Consider the following 19,082-nt stretch of genomic DNA (forward strand, 5'->3'; position numbering starts at 1 on the left):
GGAAGAGAGGCTATTTCAGCTGTTGTAGAGAGCTGGAGACAGCTAACAGTGGTCTCCATTTAAACTGTTCCTTTTTTGTTCTCCACATTTTATCTTCTCATTTTAAAGCTCCACATTGTATCTTCACATTTTATAATCTCAGAAATGTCTATTTGTCTTCCTTGATTTTCTTAATGTATAAATTTTTCCCATAGTCAAGCACAATATAAGCAGCAAATGTCCCATTTTTTATTAACAGCCTTTTTATATACTAAGCAAGTAAATTTAGGCATACTTGTATTAAAATAATTATGTATGCAAAAGTAAGAGTAGAAAGCTGCAGCCAAATGCATTTATTTTCAATTTAAAAGGCTGCTTATCACCTTAGGAAGGGCAGGTTTGAAAGCGTGAATAAGCAGGAGGAAAAAAAAAATGATTTAAGTGTCTGATCCTCAAACTACCAGTACACAAACTATACCTTCTGTTACAGACTGAGTACTTATGTCCTGCCCCCGCTTCCCAAATTCACTTGAAATTCTATCTTCCCATGTGACAATACTAGAAGGTAGGCCTTTGGGAGGTAATTAGATCCTAAGGGTGAAGCCCTCATTGACAAGATTGGTGTCCTTTCTTAGACAGCTCCCTCACCCTTCTGCCATATGAGGACACAATGAAAAGATGGCCATCTGTGAACCAAGAAGCAAGTTCTCAACAGATAACAAATCTAAGCACCCTGATCCTGGATTACCCAGACTCAAAAGCCAAGAGAAATATGTTTGTTGTGTAAGTCACCCAGACTATATTATTTATGGTGTAGCAGCCTGAACAGACTAAGAAATCTTCAAATTAACTATTCATTAAACTTTTGAAAATAAACAATGAATCTAACTTCTATCATTTATGTAATTTTCACAAGAACAACAAAAAAATCTGTTTTTTCTGTTATTACTATGATCTTTAAACTCTTAACAGTAAAGGAATTTATTTTATATCTTGCTCCAATACAACACTACCTTTAAGTGAAAATGGAACCCCACTCCAGTACTCTTGCCTGGAAAATCCCATGGATGGAGGAGCCTGGTGGGCTGCAGTCCATGGGGTCGCAGGGAGTCGGACACGACTGAGCGACTTCACTTTCATTTTTCACTTTCATGCATTGGAGAAGGTAATGGCAAACCCACTCCAGCGTTCTTGCCTGGAGAATCCCAGGGACCGCAGAGCCTGCTGGGCTGCTGTCTCTGGGGTCGCACAGAGTCTGACACGACTGAGGTGACAGCAGCAGTAGCAGCAAACATACATTTTGGGGTAATTTGGGTATAACTTTTTCATATGAGCTTCAACAAGGTAAATGAAAACTAAACATAAAGAAATATGTACTTTTATAATTAGCATAATGTCTAGGACAAAGTAGATAATCTGTTGAATAAATGCCTGAGTTTCAGTTATAAATAAAAAGATACTGTCTATCTCAAAGCAAATGTGTAAGACTTACTTTTAAGAAAACATTTACTGAGCATTTTCCACATGCCAGGCATTGTTCTTTGCACTTCAGTGTGATAGCTCATTTAACCCCTACAACTACCCTTGGCATGATTATCCTCACTTTACAGACAAGAATACTTAACACAAAAAGACTAAGCTATGTGCCCAAGATAACACAGCTAAAAAATAAAAGATAAGTGCCCAAGATAACATAGCTAAAAGGGTACAGGGTTTGTACCAAAGCATTCTAATTTCAGAGCCTACCCTTTTATTTTATTTGGGTTTCCCTGGTGGCTCACACAGTAAAGAATCTGCCTGCAATGCAGGAGACCTGGATTTAATCCCTGGGTCAGGAAGATCCCCTGGAGAAGGAAATGGCAGCCCACTCCAGTACTCAGGCAAGAGTATCTATAAGCAAATACAAATATCTTTTTTCTAATCCAAAATATAGCTTTATACACAATGTTCTACACCTTGCTCTTTTCACTCAATTTATCTTATAATAATGAGCAAACTCCTCCCTCATTCTCTTCTTAACTACATAGTATTTACATTACACTGACTGAATTATTTTACCGGTTCCCAACAGACTGTCATGGGGGCTTCCCTGGTAGCTCAGATGGTAAAGAATCTGCCTGTAACGCAGGAGACCTGGGTTCGATTCCTGAGTCAGGAAGATCCTTGGAGAAGGGAATGGCAACCCACACCAGTATTCTTGCCTGAAGAATTCCATGCAGAGTTGGGCACGAGTAAGTGACTAACACACAACACTGTTGGGGCTTCCCAGGTGGCGCTAGTGGTAAAGAACCCGCCTGCCAATGCAGGAGACCTAAGAGATGTGGGTTTGATTCTTGGGTTGGCAAGATCCCCTGGAGACAGACATAGAAACCCACTGAAGTATTCTTGCCTGGAGAATCCCATGGACAGAGGAGCCAGGCAGGCTACCGTCCACAGGGCCGCACAGTCAGCCACGACTGAAGCAACTTAGTACACACAGACAGTCACAATGTTGTTTCTAATGTTTTGCTGTTATAAACAATGCTGTAGTAACACTCACTTTGTATATATACAAATGTAGCTATCAAATCAACAGCTGTACTCTTGGATTTCTTGAAGGGTATGTACATTTGTAATTCTGATATATGATAGCAAAATAACCGTTATAAAAACCTATGAACACTTATTTACTGACAGCCTCACTGCAGAGATGGTACTGCAGTCATACACAGGTCTTTTGCACTTCTCTTAGTATGAATGAGGCTGCAGAGTACTCATGGTTTAAAAGTCATTTGTATATCCTTTTCTGTGAAGTGCCTGTTCCTATCCTTTGCCCATTCTGCGGTTTTTATCTCATCAATTTTTAGAAGTGCTTTGTATCTCAGAGATTTACACTTTGATTTTAATAAATATTAAACTTTTTATTTTCCTATTTGTCTTTTACCTTTGTTTACAGTGACTTCCACCTAGCAAAATTATTTTTACTTCCACGCAACTTACCTTTTCTATGCCTATTCACAATTCAGAAAGTATTTCCTGACTCTAACAATTTTTTTTGAGGGATATACATTTTATTGGAAACCTTAAATACTCTTCAGACAGAACACAATGTCTTCAATCAAGGCTCCCATGTGGCCTACAGGGAAGACTGCAATTTCTGAAGGGCAAGGAGAGGGACAGTACAGAGGATGAGTGCTTAACTTGCCAAAAGGACCTCCTCACAAGTTTCCAAAATAATTTTTAAAAATCAGTCCATGTTTTCTTCAAGCATTATCATTATAGCCTTTACATTTAAATATTTGATTGATCTGGAATTTATCCAATATGTACATGGCATGAGGTAAATCCAACTTTTTTATTTCCTAGATGATGCTCCTACTTATACCAAGGTTATTTATTGAATATGTCTCACTTGAATATTTTTCTCCATGCTTATGTCTGGGCTCTATATTGTTTTATTGGTTTTAAATGGCCATATGTAGGGCAGTTTTAACTACCAAGGTTTTAAAATTAAAACATGCTATTAACTATACATATTTTTTTTTTCTGCTCTTATTCTTCAATTTTCCTAACTACTCTGGTTTATTTTTTCCATATGAACTAGAGAATCAATTTGTCCAGTTCCTGGGGAAAAAAACCATTTGGTATTTTTATTCGGATCACATTAAATTGACACTAATTTTAGAGAAACTGATAGGTTTATGTAGGTTAAGCATGCCTGTCCACAAATGTGGTTACCATTTACTGAAGCCTTCTGTATCCCTCATAAGTGCTTTCAAGTCTTCTTCATATTCTAGGTGTTGGCACATTTCTTAGGTAATTCCTAAGTCACTGTACCTTTTTCTTGCTATTGTTAAGTATTGACTTTTGATTGTTGCCATCTAATTGGACTTTCTTTCCATTAGGTTTGGTTTTGTTTTTTAATTGAGGTATAGCTGATTTATAATATTATCTGTTTCAACTTTATAACGTAATGATTTATAATTTTTAAAGATAATATTCCATTTATGGTTGTTATAAATTATATTAATATCTATCCATACAAATATATGTAAAATAATATATATATTATATTATAGGCTATATTCCCTATGCTGCACAATATAGCCTTATAGCTTATGTCATACATAGTACTGCCTCTAACCCTATTTGCATTCCCCCTCTTCCCTCTCCCACTGGTAGTCACTAGTTTGTCTTCTGTATCTGCAAGTCTGTTTCTTTCTTATTAGATTCACTATTTTTTAGATTCCACACAGAAGTAATATTGTACTTTTTGTTTTTATCTATCTGACTTATTTCACTAAGCCTAACATCCAAGTACATCCATGTTGTTGCAAATGACAAAATTTCATTTTTCATGGCTGAGTAGTATTCCAGTGTGTGTGTGTGTGTGTGTGTGTGTGTGTGCGCGCGTGCGCACGCACACACACATACACACACACACATCTTCTTTATCCATTCATCTGTTGATAGACACTTAGACTGCTTCCATATATTGGTGACTGTAAATCATGCTGCTGTGAACACTGGATTACATGTACCTTTTCAAACTAGTGTTTTCTTTTCTTTGAATATATGGCTAGGGGTAGAATCAGTAGTCCTTTTTTCTTTCTTTGAAGAACCCCCATACTGCTTTCCACAGTGACTGTACCAATTTACATTCCCATCAACAGTGTACAAAGCTTCCCTTTGGGATCTCCACATACTTGCCAACATGTTATCTGTGGTGTTTTTGATGGTAGCCATTCTGACAAGTGTGAGGTGATAACTCATTGTGGTATTCATCTGCATTTCTCTGATGATTAGTGATGTAGAGAATCTTTATTCTACATCAGACAGGCCTGATGGCATCTAGATGTTTTCTTTGGAAAAATGTCTATTCAGGTCTTCTGCCCATTTTTAAATCAAGTTGTCTGCTTTTTGATATTGAAATGTATGAGCTATTTATATATTTTGAGTATTAATTCTTTATGGGCCATATCATTTGCAAATATTTTCTCCCATTCCGTAGGTTAATTCCATTTTGTCAAAGATTTCCTTTATTCACCAGGTGGATTTTTTTTTTCATGTTTATTTATTTGGTTGTTCGAGGTCTTGGCTGTGGCATGTGGGATCTAGTTCCCTGACTAGGAACTGAGCCCAAGCCCCCTGCCTTAGGAGCACAGTCTCAGCCACTGGACCACCAGGGAGGTCACTATGGTTTTACTTTTGACTCTGGGCAAGGTATTTAACCTCCTGAAGTTCTATTTCCCTCACCTATAAAACTGAGCTAACTGTACTCTGAAGGATGGATTTAATGCTTTTGGATAATGTATAAAGGATTCAGCACAGTGCCTGGCACATAATGGTGGTTACCATTATTATTTTCAAATGTCCACATCCTGCTGCTGCTGCTGCTGCTAAGTCACTTCAGTCATGTCCGATTCTGTGCAACCCCGTAAAGGGCAGCCCACCAGGCTCCCCCGTCCCTGGGATTCTCCAGGCAAGAACACTGGAGTGGGTTGCCATTTCCTTCTCCAATGCATGAAAGTGAAAAGTGAAAATGAAGTCGCTCAGCCGTGTCCGACTCTTTGGGACCCCATAGACTGCAGCCTACCAGGAACCTCCGTCCATGGGATTTTCCAGGCAAGAGTACGGGAGTGGGGTGCAATCGCCTTCTGCGGTCCACATCCCAGTACCTAATATATTCTAAATAATATTTCTCATTAGTAAGTTTCTCCAACTACGAGGTGGGTATCTTTCTTCTCCCCTTTACACTGTCATATTAACTTCTAAGTATTTCCTTCCCCCCTTACTCCTAGTAGTAGAGGCTTACTCAGCTCCCCAGCTGAGTGCAGAAATAATCTTAGGTTCAGGCAGAAGTAACAGCAACCTTTCAGAATTTTACCTAATTATTCTTCAAAAAAATAAGTGTAGGTCCAGGAAGTTCATTCTTGCTAGTCTAGTTATGTCACCTATAGCTGAGCAATACCCTGATCAAAAATCAGGAGTATACACGTGCTGATTCATAAATACTTGGGATCAACTATGAGAAGCCATCACAAACTTCTTCAAAGAACTTATAGATAAAGAACCAAAATTTCCTCCAACTGTTTTCAGAAGCTCTCCTTCTGAAATTAAAACCTGGTAGGGAGTTCCCTGGTGGTCCAGTGGCTGATATACTCTGGGCTCCCAATGCAGTGGGCCTGAGTTCAATTTCTAGGCAGGGAACTAGATCCTCCATGCCACAACTAAGACCTGGAACAACCAAATTCTGCTGAGGGGCTCTTTTAGCCTTACTTTATTCTTTTTCTCACTTTCATTTCCCTTTCACAAAAGCAAGATCATTATCTCAAAAAGCACATTTCTCAGGGGCTCTTGCCTACATGCCAGCACACACACAATTAATAGTTAAAACTATTTCGGCTTTCAACTATTTCACAACTTCTATGTGACATCTTGTGACTTCAAAACCTTTGTTTCCAATAAAATCTGGAAATCATAAAGTCAGACATAATTAACTAATAGGTTTTTGTCAGTTAAATGAAGCAAATGAACCTATTAGTAAAACTCAAATAAGCAGTCTATCAAATGGCACCTTAAAATATAAACGTTTTATCCATATATAAAAATTCAAGTTTACAAAACATATGAAATAGAGCAGGCAACCATTTAGATTACTTCAAATTTACAAAGGTGTTATATTGCTAGGTACTTTAAAACAGTCTTCCAAAAGCACAAAATTAAGTATCGTTAGTGGATTATTAATTTCTTAAAAGGCTGGAACCAAGGAGAATGTTAAACTAGTATGAACTGAAGAGTAAACAAAAAATTTAAATTAAAACATTTCATGCCATTAGTTCTATTCTTTCTCCTCACAGTACTGAATTTACTAATTAAATATTGTTACCAAGTTCAAAACACAATTCACCTCACCAAACCTTTTCTCTCTCCTCCTAAAATAAAAGTTAACATTCCTCCTCTTCCAGGATTCCCTATTTCTATTCATGATTCAACCAAGGATCACACCTGGCTCTTCCCTTTACCCTGACCATTCATTTCCTTCTGGTTACCAAAGCCCATCCATTCTTTGTCTCCCTAATGTCATGCTCCCTTCTTGTTTTAAAGAGCTACTCTCATAGTCTAATTAGTTTCTCTACCTCCAAATTATCTCCCTTCTATAAAAACCAGATATGACCTATTGCAAACTACAGACATCAAAAGATATCTACCAAATTAAATTCAGGCTCCCTAACTTCATTAACTCTATAATCTGACCTCAATTTTACTTTTCTAACCTTCTAGCTCACTATTCGAAGACATTTCAGTTAACTGAAATAGTATTCTCTCAGTAGGCCTCATATCTGCCTATTTCCATTTGAGGTGCTTTACCTACACAGCATTCTTCTTCATTCTTTCCTCCTTGAAATACTATATATTCTTCCAGTTCATATGCTATCTTCCCTTTAGAAACTCATCTACAATCCACTCCATCCCAAAGGGTTATACTATTCATCTCAACACAGCACTCTGTTTATACATTTATAATACAGCATATTTTATATGCATTTCTATGTGCTTAAAATAATTCTTCCCTTCTAGATCTTTAAATGATAATATCACATTACACTTAGAAGCTTATCAAATAATATACATTTTTAAAGTTCCATTTATAAATATTTTCTAATGAATTTATCAACTTTGTAAAGTGAGACAAAACTGTGTTAAATTTTTTAAAATAAATTTAGTTATTGTTCCTTTCAGATATGCTAAAATTAAAGATGTTCTTTCTCCTTAAGAAATAAACAGGGAGGAAATAAAGACTAAACTGATGTACATGTTTGTGGTGGCATTACTTACAACAAAAATCTGGAAACAAGTTCCAGAAAATAAAAGAACACAAATTTTGGTATATTTAAATAATGAAATGTTAAATAATCATTAACAACATCCCCACCATAATACCATTTTAAAATGGTATTTTAAAACCATAGAGAATACTTACTAAATTGTTATTCAATTATTAATGAAAAATAGTTGAGAAACAAGAACATATTCCCAGTCCATAATCAGAAATATATTAATATATGAATACAGAAAAACTGTTAAATGACGGCAGTATTTATCTGTGCATGACGGCATTATGGTTGATTTTTATTTTCCCTATATTTTCTAATTTCACTACCAAGAATATGTAATAAAACCATCAAAAACTAAAAATGTGTTATTTCAAAACAGTGACACCCAGCAAAAGAATAAAATGAGACTAAACTTAGATATTAATAAAGAAATAAGGTATTTTACAGAAAAGGCAATGGCACCCCACTCCAGTACTCTTGCATGGAAAATCCCATGGACTGAGGAGCCTGGTAGGCTACAATCCATGGGGTTTCGAAGAGTCAGACAAGACTGAGCTACTTCACTTTCACTTTCCTGAACTGGAGAAGGAAATGGCAACCCACTCTAGTGTTCTTGCCTGGAGAATCCCAGGGACTCGGGAGCCTGGTGGGCTGCCGTCTATGGGGTCGCACAGAGTCGGACACGACTGAAGAGACTTAGCAGCAGCAGCAAGGTATTTTAAAGTAATGTGAAAAACACATTACTAAAGGATTACAGAATGTTTTCTTCATGGGCTAGAAAAGCTGAAATAAAACTCTGCAGTACTAGAACTGAAGAAAAATGAGTAATTCATGTAAACAAAATACTATGGATTAAAGAATGCCATCAAAATTCAAGAAATTTCCCTTTTAACCAAATTAACTTCAATAATACAATTATACTCAGCACACGTTTTTCTTGCATGTAAAGTAACCATAACGATTCATCAAGATATAAAAATAATTACTGCCTTTTAAATTCCATCAGCCTGGAAAAAACATCCATAGAAACTGAAAGGAGAAAACCATGGGCTCTTTAATATGGTTTATTTATTAATGATTTCCACTTTTCTACTTACTAACATAATCCTAGTCCAAAGAAACCCTGTAACAATGGCTGAATACATTTCCTCCATTGTTTTAACATGTATCTCACATATCTGATACACCTTTTGCCTAGGAAAATTTAATATCTTTGAAGTGAGACTTTATTTCTTCAAAACAATTTTAAAAATACATGAAAAAAAAAAATACATGAGATTTGTGAAAAATGACCTTTTACAACAGTGCTACACTCATATGACATATTGGGGACATAGAACCCAAAGAACACAGTCGGCCCTCCTTTTCCATGAGTTCCTTATCTCAGCATTCAACCAACATGTGGATGGAAAACACAGCTAACCCTTAAACAACATGTGTTTGAACTGCACAGATCCACTTACTTATACATGAGTTTACTTCAATAAATACTTGTATTTTCATTTTACAGATCTTTAAGTGTAGGGAAAAGTTTATGTTCAATTAGAGATCACAATATGTGGAATCATAAAACTAGGGTTTGAGTTCTGATTCTATCCAAATTGTTTCTGCTTCTTGCCCTTGAGTGAGTCTCTTCAATTTCTGTTTTTAAGGTAGAGATAACAGTATGAGGCTTTTCAACTGCATGGAAGATCAGTACACCTAACACTCATGTTGTTCAAGGGTCAACTACATTTAAGGGGGAAAAAATCCCAGAAATTTCCAAAAAGCAAAACTTGAATTTGCCATGCCAAAAGTTATTTACGTATCATTTACATTGTATTTATAACTATTTACATTGTACTAGGTACTATAAACCAGAAATAATTTTAAATACATGCAAAGGTTATATGCAAACACTATGCCATTTTATATAAGGAACTTGAGCATCCATGGATTTTGGTATCAGCGAGGGTGCTGGAACCAATCCTCCATGGATACTGAGACACAGACTGTACTTATTCAAAGACAATGGAAACTAGACCACCTAGGCTGCCATCTGTAACAAGAATCCTTAGTAACTGCTCAAACTGTGTAACTGAAATATTCCATCCTCCTGTTCTTTCAAGGAAAATATGTGGCTCCATTTCCAATCAGATAAAAACACTAACATATCAAACACAAAGACAAAATCATTGGTTCCAAATCATTTTAAAAAGCTTCTATTTGTTAGACTGCTCAGATTAGGCATCTACTACTATTATTGCTTTTCTACTGGTTAATGGGTTTATAAAGCATTCTCCAAACCAATGCATCCTACAGAGAGATACCATGGCAGACTTGATACAATATAATTAACCCAAAGTTCCAATGTTAACCACCAAATATGTTGTGCCAGGCAGTTACTATGGACCTTGGATAGTAGCACAGCATAGCATTAGCACAAAGGGATACAGAATATGATATATAACAGAACGAAGAGAAAGAACTGGGTGTCACCATAGTTAAGTTTTTGTTCCTTGGTTTAAATATTCTTCATAACACACACGGTTATAATGAAGTACCAAAGTGGTATCACAAGGCAAGCATCTCGGTAAAATAATGATTCATTTCAATAAGCCATCAGCAGAATGGCAGAAAAAAAAAAATCTGTGCATTAGAATTTGATCTTCCTCAAATAGAATATACTATTGTAAATAATTTTAAACATAAGCACAATTAAGTGAATAAGGTAGGAGACTGGGAGACTTAAATTTTCAGATTCAATTTATAGCTTTTCACCAGTCACCTGCTGTTTTGACAAGTTACTTACCAACTTGTGCTGCCATTTCTCCGTAAATTTATCCCCTAAGATGAGGATAATTCTTGCAAACTGTGTCACAAGCATTTTGAAAGGAACCATGAGTTATTGTGTAATGCTCTTGAAATTCCTCAGATGTAGGGTCCTACACAAAGTAAAGTATTATTATACATCTCTCTAACAGTAGTCAACTGTTTGCATTATGATTTTTTTCCCTACCCTCGACACTGTGACTCTTGGACACTAACCTTTCTCATAGTAAAGTGTCCAAAGCAAGACTCCATTCCTGACCCAAATAATCATTTTTTCAAGTCTTCATATCATCCACATCTTTCTCTTCCTTAGAAGGTACTGTGAAAATTGGGAGTTATAAAACAGCTTCTTTGGTATTATATGCTTTGATTCATTAAGCAATATATGGGATAATTTGCAATTTTTAATCTACTCTAATGTGAATAATTGTATTTCCCATATTTATACATTTATTTTCCTATATTGTTTTTCAAATTTCAACTATTTTTAAGGAAGTCATTTATAAATTTATGTTTTATGAACAGAGAAAACAAGTCAGGAAATGAGGAAGCAAGAGAGGCAAGCAAATTACTGCTATATGACCAAAGTGTTTTCATTGCAATGATCAACAGATATTACCATTTAGGGACACAAAAAAACAGAATCAATGCTCATAATCTTTTTATCTTCTGTAGAAGAGTTGAGCACAAGCTATAATAAATTTTCTCATACTGTTCAAAATTTTATCTACTGCTGGCTTTGCAATGAAGTCAGTCTTTGGTTCAAGAATAAAATATACATATTTGAATTTTTAGTTTGTGTTGATAGGAGTATTATATCTGAAACAGAATTCTCACCCTTCTTACAGGGTTCCTAAAATGACTTCACTTGGAATTTATGCACAGGGAAGGGACCAGTGAGGGATAATAAAACATGATGTCTTCACTGTATAACCTTTAGTTATAAAATAGTAACTTTTGAGAGATTTTTTTAAAGCCCTCAGAATTACATTTAAATAATGATGGAAACTAGCTTCCTCCTAGATGAATAAATATTTCTCTACATTCTAACATGGCAGGGGCAAAACTTTGTGGGATAAAGATAAAAACTACAGAATTTAGAGTGGTCTAATATTTGCTAATGATTAAACTCTTAACTTCAGTTTCCTCATCTGAAAAAGGAGGACCATAACACCTGTCAGCTGATATGCAAGACTGCTGTGAGGGTTAAAAGAGATACATAATCCATTTGAAAGAACTTTGTACACCATAAAAAGTTATTAGAACAGTCGTTTTAACATGGTTTTTCCTGTGGTCATGTATGGATGTGAGAGTTGGACTGTGAAGAAGGCTGAGCACCGAAGAATTGATGCTTTTGAACTGTGGTGTTGGAAAAGACTCTTGAGAGTCCCTTGGACTGCAAGGAGATCCAACCAGTCCATTCTGAAGGAGATCAGCCCTGGGATTTCTTTGGAAGGAATGATGCTGAAGCTGAAACTCCAGTACTTTGGCCACCTCATGCGAAGAGTTGACTCATTGGAAAAGACTCTGATGCTGGGAGGGATATTGGGGGCAGGAGGAGAAGGGGACGCCAGAGGATGAGATGGCTGGATGGCATCACTGACTCGATGGACATGAGTCTGGGTGAACTCCGGGAGTTGGTGATGGACAGGGAGGCCTGGCGTGCTGCGATTCATGGGGTCGCAAAGAGTCGGGCACGACTGAGTGATCTGATCTGATCACATTATTTGCAAATTATGGATATAAAAGTTTAGCACTATGTCTAACAGAAAACAAAAATAGATGTGTAAAACATTTATTTAGGACCATGAACACGAAATCTTATCTATGGCTAGATAGAGAGTGAGTAAATAATCTTAATAAGAAAAGTACACCTTCTAAATGTTATCTTAAAATTTCAGAAGCAAATTTAGAAGTACAAAAATAAAACAATTTTACTTAGGTGGACTGACCTATCACTTTGAAGATTAACTATACTATCTACCTGTTAGCTATGAATAAAGGAGGAAATTGAGAGGTTCTAAATTTTAGAAGGTTTAAAAAAATTCCTATTAGGGAAAAATATATACAAGAAAGTGAAATAGATACACACTTCTCTGCAAATAGTTCAGAAAGTAGTAGTAGTGATAGCAAGGAATATGCATATACAAGAGAACGAAGATGAACATGTACTTAATCTGCATTCTTAGTATAATAAAGGAAATCAGTGAACTCTCCCCAAGTGGTTACTAGAATGTCCAGAATGGAAACTTCTCCCAACAGGCCATAGGACAAATCTATTTACTACACTATAAGGGTATAGAGTCCTCCAGGAGGTTATCATGCCTCTCAAGAATAGCTTATCTATGAATAAGGCCACCTCTTCCACTTTTACTCCTTAATATTTAGTATGTTTATAAAGTGAATTTCTGTAAGAAAACAATTCTTAGCTCTGTTTGCTTTCTTCATGACTCAAGTTTAAGGCTCTGATGAAGTGAATGATGTCTATTATATGGTCCTAAAATTCAACCAGACTCATTCTCTTCCCAGGAGACTTTAAAACAAATTAAATAAGAAAACCTCCAAATCTTCTAATTCATTTCTCAAACTCACAAATGTTTTAAAAATGGTTAGGGAAGAAGCACATTTAAATCATTAAGGAATTATTCCAACGGGAAATAATTTTAGTTAAAAGCATTATTACATTTTCTACCCAATCCCCTTAAATCAAAACTGATTTAAGATTAAGTCCCTATTGGAGCAACTACCTCCATTTGACATTTTACTTTTCCTACCTATGTAACTCAGTACACTTCAATACATCATTTAATTTGACCTTCTAGTAATAAAAGTTTTTCTCAGGATAAAGACTCTCTCCTATAAAGCTAGCTATTTCAGCTCCAGATTTACTTTCTGGCAATTTATGTGATCAATCATCAAATTAAACTTAAGACTTCATTTTTCCCAGAAATCTTCAATTCCATCCAATGACATTTCTCATCATTTAAACTTCCTAGTCTCAAAATACATGCCACATCATGAAGAATTTCAATTCTCTCTAGTTATTTCATTTACGTATGCCTTAATGCCCAACCAAGGCTCTAAATTTTTCAAAGATAAAGTTTATGTATGCCTTTCATTTTTCTATCCCATAGACTGTGACGTACTCTGAACAATAAGGCAATCCTAAAGAGGTATCAAAACAGGTAAACCCACCCTCCCAACTTTATATTCCCAAATAATGGCTCCAGGATGAAGCAACAGTGATATAAAGGTCACAATGCAATCATCACAATGTCAACATGGCCACAAAGAAGCCTCTTCTGGCGAACCTCACCTATAGGGTTAAAAGCTGTTCCAGGTACTAAGTCATTATACTATTAGCACACGGTGTCTACCACCCTTGTCTTGGACATAGAATAGATGTTCAATAACATTTAAAGAATTTAAATCTTAGTAAATTTTAGTAACCATATTGGCAATTTCTATGTGCTAGCTTTGTACTTTCTACTTGCCCTGTAGCCTCTCAGGAATTACTAAAGCAAAACAGAGATATGTTCAGTTACATTTGTGGGGCATGTTAAGTATAAGAATAGTAACAGCCCCATTACCATGAAAATCTCAACCTGAGACAGTATTCCAAGCTAAGTAAAAAAGGTAAAGGACCCATCTGCCTCTGAAGCAGTGATTACAAATAGGTATCAACAAATTACCACTCATGTTTAACAACATGACAATCTCAATGTCTAAGATTATGAAAATCTGATGATTCCATAGAATATTCTTCATGAGGCAGAGTAGGAGAAAACTACCATTTACCTTGTTTTGCAATAATTAAACCTCTTGTATTAAGCATCACTACCATTCATCCACAAAAAAAAATTAAATTACAAATTAAAGCAGAAGAAAAGAGATTAAAACTATCAACCAAAAAAAGATGAAAACTACACAGTAATTTACAAGTTAGAAGAATGAGGTTGGGCATGGTGGTGAAATGATTATGAAAAATGAGTAACATGCTTTAACACCTTTAATATCTTATACCTTCATTAACCTCTTAAAAGACTAACAAGAAAAAAACCACTTAAATATTGATGTGGTAAAGAAAAATAACTGCCATAGAAAACACTTAGATGCCATTATTGTTAAAGTTAAAATAAATTGTGAATCAGTACAGCTGTAATCTTATCTGAATTTACCATCGTAAGAATTAACTTTTAGTTAACACAATTGAAAAAAAAATTCACATATTTCTAAGTGTGGTAATATTTTACTTTAAAATACGTATAACAAGGAAAACAGAACATGAAATGTGACCAAATTCCTCAAAATTCTCAGTATCCTACAAATTATTTTAAATTTGGTTTGTATGGCTACTACATTATCAGGACATCTCATAGACACAAAACTTTCAGTAGCTAGTGTTACTACTTGAAAGTAGGAAACTAGGGAAATAAAAAACATGTCAAACTAAATAAAATCGTATATTTAAAATACAACAGAGAGAACAACAGAATAATTAGGATTATGTTTTAGTCAAGTAAAAAGGTTTCATCTTAAATTTCCCCCCTTTCTGATATACGGAAAGCACACAGTAAAATATACATTTAAAATCTGCTCAGTGTGGCTGAACAGTACTTATAAAAAAGGACCTATATACTGTATATACTTTATCAATATACTCAGTATCAAAGAAGATCTATATACTGCAAGGTAGTTTTCTCTATTGTTTTACATCACCAAAATTAATTTCTGAAACCACAGCCTCATACATTATAAGAGCAGCAGTTAAAAAAAAAAACAAAATAAGTTCTTAGAAGCATGCAAACTGTAAAGGATATATTTAAGGCCTAGTTTGCTTTTAAAGCTTAAAAAACATATGAGTTTAGCAAAATTGTTTGACATTTCAAACAATATAACTATTAGAAGAGCAAACAAAAAATTTTTCAACTTACCTGGTTTCTTTCTGGATTTTTCATGACCTAGCTGCCCTAGATCATTACATCCACACGTGTACACTGTTCCATCATCCAGAACAAATACAGTATGTCTGAGTCCACATCCTACATCTCGAACCTTTTTATTTATAAAAAAGTCACTTTTTCTGGGCTCTAGTACAATTTCTTCATCAATTCCACCCAAACCTAGCTGTCCAAAAGAAGCATTTCCCCAGCACAACATGTTCGTGATTCTTCTGGTCTTCCAGCTTCAATAAAAAACTCCCTTCTGAAACACTGGCAAGTTGGAGGTATCCCTATGTCTGAGAAGACAGAAAAGAGTTAGTATGACTTCAAAGAAAACAATGTATAATTGTTCTTTCAAGCGCTAGGCTACAATAATCAATTTGTATTAAACATGAAAGCTGTAATATGCTACATAAGTATCATTCAGTTTCCAAAACCAATCAGTGGTATATTCTTAAAATTATTACATAGAAACGTTCAGGAAAAATACATCACTTCCCATAACTACAAAACTTTATTATTAATTAGCTTTGACTTGCTATCTTCTGACAGACTAACTGAAATATTAAGTATCTTGACGAAGTTAATCTTTTTTTGCTTTGGATAATTTCAGTGGGAGTAAGATATAAGACATCTGTCCACTGCCCCCAAAAATCAGATATATATTCAGTGAAAAACGTAAGACTACAGAAACATAAACGCTTGCAATCTCCCTCAAGTCACAGAATACGTGAATAATTAGACCTTCTAATAATACCTACCTCCACATTAACAGAAAACTAAAGTTCTTATCTGTACTAGAAAAAAAAAAAAATAATGGAAACTTTGAGTTTCCCACAATTTAAAGACTCTTCCAACTATTCATAGTAAGAGGTCCCAGGGAAAATTATAGTTCTCTAGTTAAACTCTGATCTTAAGAAAACCGCCTCCAAAGATCATACCTTACAAATCAAAATATTAACACTCTGACCTCACAATTAAATTTAAAAACTAAACCAGTGTACCTAATTATAATACAAAAGTATGCAGTTTAAAGATCAAGACTCTCCCCCAAAATTCAACATTTTCTATTACGAGTGGTAACCATGACTGAAAAATACTTCCCCAAGGCAATCTATGTCTATCTATACCCCGGAGACAATTATTTGAAGATGGAGGGGGGAGAACTGCAAATAACACTGGCACTGTCGATTTTTCAAGAACAGAAATGGGGATTGGGACACTGATAGTCTGATGGCGAAATCTGTAGAACTTTCCAGTACACTGAATATTTCTTCGCTTACATAGACACGGTAACAAAGAGCTCACTTCATCTAAACCTACACAGATTTTTAGACACATCGCGTACTAAATAACACAATTACAGGAAGCCCGTCTTATTCCCGTTGTAGTCACCCACATTCCTTATACAGAACCTAAGAAGTTTCCAAACCCAACTTTCCTACGTTCAGGCTAGCACTAATGCTGAAGCTGTCTCATTCCATCCATGACCCACCCATTAGGAAAAGTTTCATTTCATTCTTTTGGGGCATCTGAACCCGATAGTTCCCGTGAGTTATGCATTGTCTGATCGGCTTTTGCTCTGTTTTTTCGAGGACAGGAAAACACCCTTAATTTCAATGCACGAGGTTTATCCATCCTTTTCTTTAAAAAGTCAGAGGGGTTATGAGAAAGACGTCCTCTCGCCAGCAACAGGTAGGGGAAAGAGAAGCACTTTATTCCCATCATTCCCTGAACATGCACTCAGAACAGCTCAGGGGAACCGCGGGAGAGAAATCATCTGCACACACCCAACCTCACGGGCAGACCAGTCAACTACGGCAGCCGCCCGCTCGCAGCAGCCGCAGAGGCCAGCGGACGAGGTTCCGCACCTCGGCGGCCCTAGTCCCAAGGAAGCCCTTCCCCAGGGACGTGCGACATTCCAGCCCCCGGGCCAAGGGGCCCGGCACTGCCCGCGTCCCCCACCCCCCCACCCCGAGGAAACGCTGAGAAAGCACCCAGCGCCAGGCTGGCCTGTATCCGCCCAGCCCGGCCTGCCCCCTCCCTAACGCCGTCACACGCCCCCGAACCCGCCCGGGCAACGACTCACCGGACCCCTCAAGGCAGGGGAAGCCCAGGGCGGCTGGGGGCGGCGCCTCCCCCGAGAGCGAGGCAGCGCGGCAGCTGAGGCTGGTCTCCGGCTCCTGGACCCTCCTCCTTCAGCCAGTGGCGGCGAACACCAGCGCTCCTCCGACGTCGGTGAAGGTGCTCCTCTGCTCCTCTCTTCGGCTCCTGTGAAACTTTACCAGGCTCCTCAGAGAAAAGCAGCCGCCACTGCTGTCCAGTCCAGAGCCAGCCGTCAGCTACCCGGATGGAGCGGGAGGGGAAGGACGGGAGGAGAGAGAAGCGGAGAGAACTAGGGGTGGGGAGAACAGGGGGAGAGACTGGGGAGGAGAAGGGAGAGGGGGAGGTGGTAACGCGGGGGAGGGGGAGGGGCTGGCCGGAAGTGAATCGCAGAGCACGCGCGCGAGCCCGCCCACTTCCCGGCCCGCGCGCCTGCGCCGGAATCCTCCCAGGGCACACCGACCCGGGCGCCTGCGTAGTGTGCTGTTTTGCGTTTCCTTTAGAGGAAAATGCCAAATGCACAAGTTGGGGTTTGCAAGACGAGCGGAGGCGTTTGATGTGTCTTGTAACAGCGTTTCAGCGTGCACAAGGACCTTTTAGTGAAGAAATTTCTTCGTTTTTTGGCTAGCTTGTCTTTTTCCTTATTGGTTCCAGTCTATTATTTTATTCCACCTTTATCCAAGGAGAATTTGAAGTCGCAGAAAAAACATCGCAAACATGTAAATAAAGGCTGGTGAAGTCTTTTATTTTATCCCTTAGCCTCACATGGAGCTAATCTGAGCATACCAGATGTATTCACAGCAATGATGGAGCCTGTTGGCATTAAATATCAGCACACGTTCATGCTCCTGATAAAATGTAGGCTGCCATCACTTTCTGCACTCCTTCTTGAAGATAAACATTATGTAGGGCCTCTTTCATTCAGAGAAAATTAAGCAATGTGTGTGGCTGGAGTTCCAGCTTCACATAAACAAACTGCATTTCCTAGACCAGTCAAGGGGGGAAACTTAAAACAAGGCACTCTTGAAACTTTATGTCACACTTTTCTAGTACCTTGACTTAAGAATGTTGAGAACCTAGAAAAAATTCCACAGTAAGCCATTATTTCTTTATCGTATTGAAAAATATATCACAGATTGGACAGTATCTGTGTATGTGTATTATTAGTATGTGTATGGAAAAGGCAATGGCACCCCTCTCCAGTGCTCTTGCCAGAAGGGTCCCATGGACGGAGGAGCCTGCCTGGTAGGCTGCAGTTCATGGGGTCCCTAAGAGTCGGGCACGACAGAGCGACTTAACTTTCACTTTTCACTTTCATGCATTGGAGAAGGAAATGGCAGCCCACTCCAGTGTTCTTGCCTGGAGAATCCCAGGGACAGGGGAGCCTGGTGGGCTGCCGTCTATGGGGTCGCACAGAGTCAGACATGAC

General features: G+C 37.4%; 1 protein-coding gene across 6 annotated transcripts in view; it reads right to left on the minus strand.

Annotated features, from left to right (window-relative positions):
- HERC4 (HECT and RLD domain containing E3 ubiquitin protein ligase 4) overlaps nt 1–18,022 on the minus strand; it is a 127,690-nt gene extending 109,668 nt beyond the window's left edge. For 2 of the 6 annotated variants that reach the window (XM_061405120.1, XM_061405119.1), the window contains exons 1-2: nt 17,640–18,017; nt 15,542–15,846 (exon numbers count right to left, since the gene is read on the minus strand). In XM_061405120.1, the coding sequence (XP_061261104.1) occupies nt 15,542–15,767 (226 nt within the window). In that variant the 5' untranslated portion in view covers nt 15,768–15,846; nt 17,640–18,017. Of the gene's footprint in view, nt 1–10,587; nt 10,712–15,541; nt 15,847–17,639 lie in introns of those variants that run through there. The other 4 variants (XM_061405124.1, XM_061405125.1, XM_061405126.1 and 1 more) reach the window with 4 other exon arrangements.
- Nucleotides 18,023–19,082: the final 1,060 nt, after the last annotated feature.

Source organism: Bos javanicus, chromosome 28 (genome assembly GCF_032452875.1).
Source record: "Bos javanicus breed banteng chromosome 28, ARS-OSU_banteng_1.0, whole genome shotgun sequence".
NCBI classification, from domain to species: Eukaryota; Metazoa; Chordata; class Mammalia; order Artiodactyla; family Bovidae; genus Bos; species Bos javanicus.